General features: G+C 62.5%; 1 protein-coding gene across 3 annotated transcripts; it reads left to right on the top strand.

The window, feature by feature from the left end:
* Window positions 1-19: 19 nt before the first annotated feature.
* On the top strand, window positions 20-4,356 carry CPNE9 (copine family member 9). Of its 3 annotated transcripts, XM_010718584.3 has the most exons (17): window positions 21-370; window positions 444-490; window positions 698-801; window positions 1,006-1,045; window positions 1,590-1,666; window positions 1,869-1,932; window positions 2,005-2,108; window positions 2,177-2,281; window positions 2,724-2,765; window positions 2,852-2,927; window positions 3,003-3,056; window positions 3,130-3,191; window positions 3,375-3,421; window positions 3,490-3,671; window positions 3,798-3,925; window positions 4,019-4,121; window positions 4,216-4,356. In XM_010718584.3, the coding sequence occupies exons 1-17, from the start codon at window positions 343-345 to the stop codon at window positions 4,345-4,347; spliced, it is 1,395 nt and encodes a 464-aa protein (XP_010716886.1). In that variant the 5' UTR covers window positions 21-342; the 3' UTR covers window positions 4,348-4,356. The 3 variants fall into 3 exon arrangements, with proteins under 3 accessions (XP_031411445.1, XP_010716886.1, XP_031411446.1); XM_031555585.1 differs by having other exon boundaries at window positions 20-370; window positions 2,852-3,056; XM_031555586.1 differs by lacking the exons at window positions 21-370; window positions 444-490 and having other exon boundaries at window positions 742-801; window positions 1,006-1,170; window positions 2,852-3,056.
* The last annotated feature ends 6 nt before the right edge of the window (window positions 4,357-4,362 follow it).

Here is a 4,362-nt window from a genome sequence, read left to right on the forward strand (position 1 = left end):
GCGGCCGCGGGGCGATGCGCGGTGCCCCCCCGCTAAGTGTCCGCTTTCTCCTCACTCCTGCGCTCTCCATTAGCCGCTGCCGGCGGCGCCGGGGAAGGTTTCGTGCTGTAAATGGGTTCTCTGTCACGTTCAATCACTGTCAGCGCCGGAGACGCTGCTCCTCTCCGTCCCATCGTGCCGCCCCTGCCCGGCCACCCGCCTGCCCCACGGCTGTGTGCATCTCTCCTGCGCGGTGCCATCCCCCGACAGTCCACGCATGGGGGACACGCGGGGGACACGTGACGGGTTGGGTGCACACAGTCGCTCACTCGCAGCTCGGTTCACCCCAGGAACCTGCTGGACATGGACACCTTCTCCAAGTCCGACCCAGGTGGGTGGCAGCGGTGGCACCTCTGGGTGCGGGCACGGCGCAGCGTGGCACGGCTCTGCCCCTCTCTCCACAGTGGTCATCCTCTTCGTGCAGGGCACGGGGAGCAGCGAGTGGAAAGAAGTGAGTGCTGCACCTCTCCCAGTTCCCCGCCGTCCCCAATGCTCCGGCTCCTTGCTAATCCCCGGCTCGGTTAAATGGTCCCATATGGCCACTCGCTTCCACCCTAATGATCCCTCCCTGCCGCTAATCGGGGATTATTGCCTGGGCAGCTGCGCTGGGGAGGGATGTGGGGATGATGGGGTTGCCCTAACAGAACCATCCCCACAGTTTGGGCGCACCGAGGTGATCGACAACACCCTGAACCCCGACTTTGTCCGCAAGTTTGTCCTCGATTACTACTTTGAGGAGAAGCAAAACCTTCGCTTTGACGTGTGAGTGCCTCGGCACCAATGGGGAGCACGAGGCTGGGGGTGCCGAGCCCGTGGGTAATCCATGGGAGACCACAACAGTACAAAGCATTGCAGTGTGGATGGGCAGAGGGGTCAGAAATGGGGCGAGCAGGGTCCCAAAGCTGTGGGTGGAGACAAGGGGACGTGCACGGATGCCAGCTCACAGCTCTGCTCTGCCACTGCCAGCTACAATGTGGACTCCAAGAGCTGCTCCATCTACAAGCAGGTGAGTGCTCCGGACACCCGAAAGCCATGCCCTGTGCGGGTGCTTCTGGATAGGACAGGCACCTCCGGCCTCAGGGGGCTCAACCTGCTCTTTGTGTCTCCATGCCACATTGGGTCTGGCAGAAGGTAGGCATCTGCCATGCTGGGGAACTGGTGCCTTCTGTGGGTGTGCGGTGGCCCTGGGGTGCAGGAGGGCTCCAGGATACGTGGGGTGCCTCTGGAGGAATGTGGCCAGGGCACATTTTGGGGGATACAAGATGAGTCCAGGGCTGTGGGCTGGCCCAGGGGGCACAGGATGGGGCCAGGACACATGGTGGGCGCACGGGTTGGTTGTAGGGCTGCAAGATGAGCTCAGTGATATGGAGTGGCCTTGGGGGTGCAGGAGGGGTTATGGGCTATGAACGTGGGCTCTTATAGGGCACAGGGTGAGCTCAGGTCATCTGGGATCCTGTGGGGAAATAAGGCTGCAGGCTGGGGATGACGAGAGGGTGAGGGGGCTGCAAACAACAGCCCCCAAGGATTGAGCATGCTGTTCCTGGGTGCAGGACTTCCTGGGGCAGGCGTTCGTGGCACTGGGAGAGGTGATCGGGTCCCAGCGGGGCCGTCTGGAAAGAGCCCTCACGTGAGTCACATCCTGTGGCAGGGCTGGGGGTCCCACACTGTGCCCCTGGCCGCCCACCCCGTTTCAGGACACCCTGCTGGTCATGCTGCCCTTTGTCCCTGTGCATGGCTGGGGACACACCTGCAGCATCGGGCCTTGCGGAGCGCCCTGCATCCTGCCCCTGTGCTGTCCCCACTTTCCCCACACTGGGCTGTTGTCGCAGGGGGGTCCCAGGGAAGCGGTGTGGGACCATCCTGCTGCTGGCTGAGGAGCTGAGCAACTGCAGGGTGAGTGCTGCATCTGCATGCTACCCGAGTGTGGGGAGAGGAGCAGGCTGGGGTAACAGTTCCCCTCCCCAGGACATCGTCACCATGCAGCTGTGTGCCAACAAGCTGGACAAGAAGGACTTCTTCGGGAAATCTGACCCCTTCCTCGTCTTCTACCGCAGCAATGAGGACGGCACGTGAGCGTGGGGACGTGGGGTGCAGGTGTCCCTGCATAGCGTGCCCTGACCCTGTCCCGTCCCCGCAGCTTCACCATCTGCCACAAGACGGAGGTGGTGAAGAACACACTTAACCCAGTGTGGCAGCCCTTCACCATACCTGTGCGTGCCCTCTGCAATGGTGACTACGACCGGTGAGGATGGTTCTGTTGGGCAGCCTTGACCCACTCCACACTTTGGCCCCATCCTGCAACCCCTGGTCCAGCCCTGGATACATCTTGTATCCCCCAAAATGTGTCCTGGACACATTCCTCCAGAGCTGTCCCATATATTGTGAACCCATTCTGCACCACAGGGCTGCTGCTGTGGTGTGTGCAATGGGGCAGCAGTAGGACAGGACACACCATTTCCCCACAGCCAGCATACAACACCAAGCTGGGTTCTTAGTGGTCGTTTTTTCTTTTTTAACTTTTGCAACCTAAATTACAGAAAAGCTTTCCCCCTCCCCAGAGCTCCATTGTGACCCAAATTTCCTGTTCCCCTCCCTGGGCATGCGGTGCCACGCTGATGGCACACTGAGCCCTGGGCACTGTGGGCCATGCCAGCGGCTCCCCCTCAGACCCACTTTACTTCCAGCACAGTGAAGATTGATGTGTACGACTGGGACCGGGATGGGAGGTGAGGCTGTGCCCCAAAGGGCAGCAGAGAGGCATCAGGGTGTTCCTCATCCCATGACACACGCAGCCCTTGTGCTCCTCCTGCAGCCACGACTTCATCGGGGAGTTTGCCACCAGCTACCGGGAGCTGTCCCGTGCACAGAGCCAGTTCACAGTGTATGAGGTAGGGCAGGGGCCACAGTGGGGTAGCTTTGGGGTCGTGGGAAGCCCTGCAGCAGGATCTGCCTGGTGCCCACAGGTACTGAACCCTAGGAAGAAGTGCAAGAAGAAGAAATACGTCAACTCCGGCACTGTGAGTGGGGCTGCAGTGCTCCTGCAGCTCGCATCCATTGCAGGGTGCCAGTTCTGATGCCCCGTGCCCACAGGTGACTCTGCTGTCCTTCTCCGTCGAGTCTGAGTTCACCTTCGTTGACTACATACGGGGCGGGTGAGTGGGGCCAGGTGCCCCCAAGCTCCCGAGGGACAGGGACAGGAAGGCAGTGATGGTGACACTGCAGCCTGGGAGTGCCGAGATGGCGGCTGCAGTTGTGGGGTGGGCAGTGGGGCTGGGGGAGTGGGCAGAGGTCACGCCGTGCCTGGGGCTGGCAGCCTCCTTCACTCTCCCTCCAAGGACACAGCTGAATTTCACCGTCGCCATTGACTTCACGGCCTCCAACGGTGAGCATAGTGGTGGGAGAGACTGGGGCAGTGGCACTGGGTGGGTGCTGATGGGTGCTGTGCTGCAGGGCTGCCATCACAGCCCACGTCGCTGCACTACGCCAGCCCCTACCAGCTGAGCGCCTACGCCCTGGCACTCAAGGCCGTTGGGGAGATCATCCAGGACTACGACAGCGACAAGCTCTTCCCTGCCTACGGCTTTGGTGCCAAAGTGCCACCCGATGGCAAGATCTCCCACCAGTTCCCCCTGGTGCGTCCCGGTGCAAGGCTGGGGTGAACCTGTTGTTGCCGAGTGTGGGGCAGCCCGTGGGACTGGGGAGCAGCCAGCCTGGTCACGTCCTACCCAGCACCATGGGAGCACCCGTCCCTTCCCCAGAACAACAACGTGGACAACCCCAGCTGTGCTGGCATCGAGGGCGTGCTCGAGTCCTACCTGCAGAGCCTGCGCACCGTGCAGCTCTACGGGCCCACCAACTTCGCCCCCGTCATCAACCAGGTGGCCGGGTGAGCGCTGCGGGGCCGTCCCCGTCCCATGGCCAGGCCGTGGGGGATGATGTGGGGAGGCTGCTGGAGGGATCCCACGCCGTGTCCCCACAGCACAGCTGCCCAGGTTACTGACGGCTCTCAGTACCACGTCCTGCTCATCATCACCGATGGTGTCATCTCCGACATGATGCAGACCAAGGAGGCCATCGTCACCGTGAGTGGCCACGTGCCACCGGCCCGGGCACCGCGCATGGCCTTAGTGCTGCCGTCCGCTCCGAACCTACGGCTGCTGCCCTTCCACCCCACAGGCCTCCGCGCTGCCCATGTCCATCATCATCGTGGGAGTGGGGCCGGCCGAGTTCGACGGTGAGCGGGATGGGCCGGGGACAGGGAGGGGTCCGGGGGACGCCCGCACGCAGGGTCTGAGCGGTGCCCCCTAGCCATGGAGGAACTGG

Source organism: Meleagris gallopavo, chromosome 14 (assembly GCF_000146605.3).
Source record: "Meleagris gallopavo isolate NT-WF06-2002-E0010 breed Aviagen turkey brand Nicholas breeding stock chromosome 14, Turkey_5.1, whole genome shotgun sequence".
NCBI classification, from domain to species: Eukaryota; Metazoa; Chordata; class Aves; order Galliformes; family Phasianidae; genus Meleagris; species Meleagris gallopavo.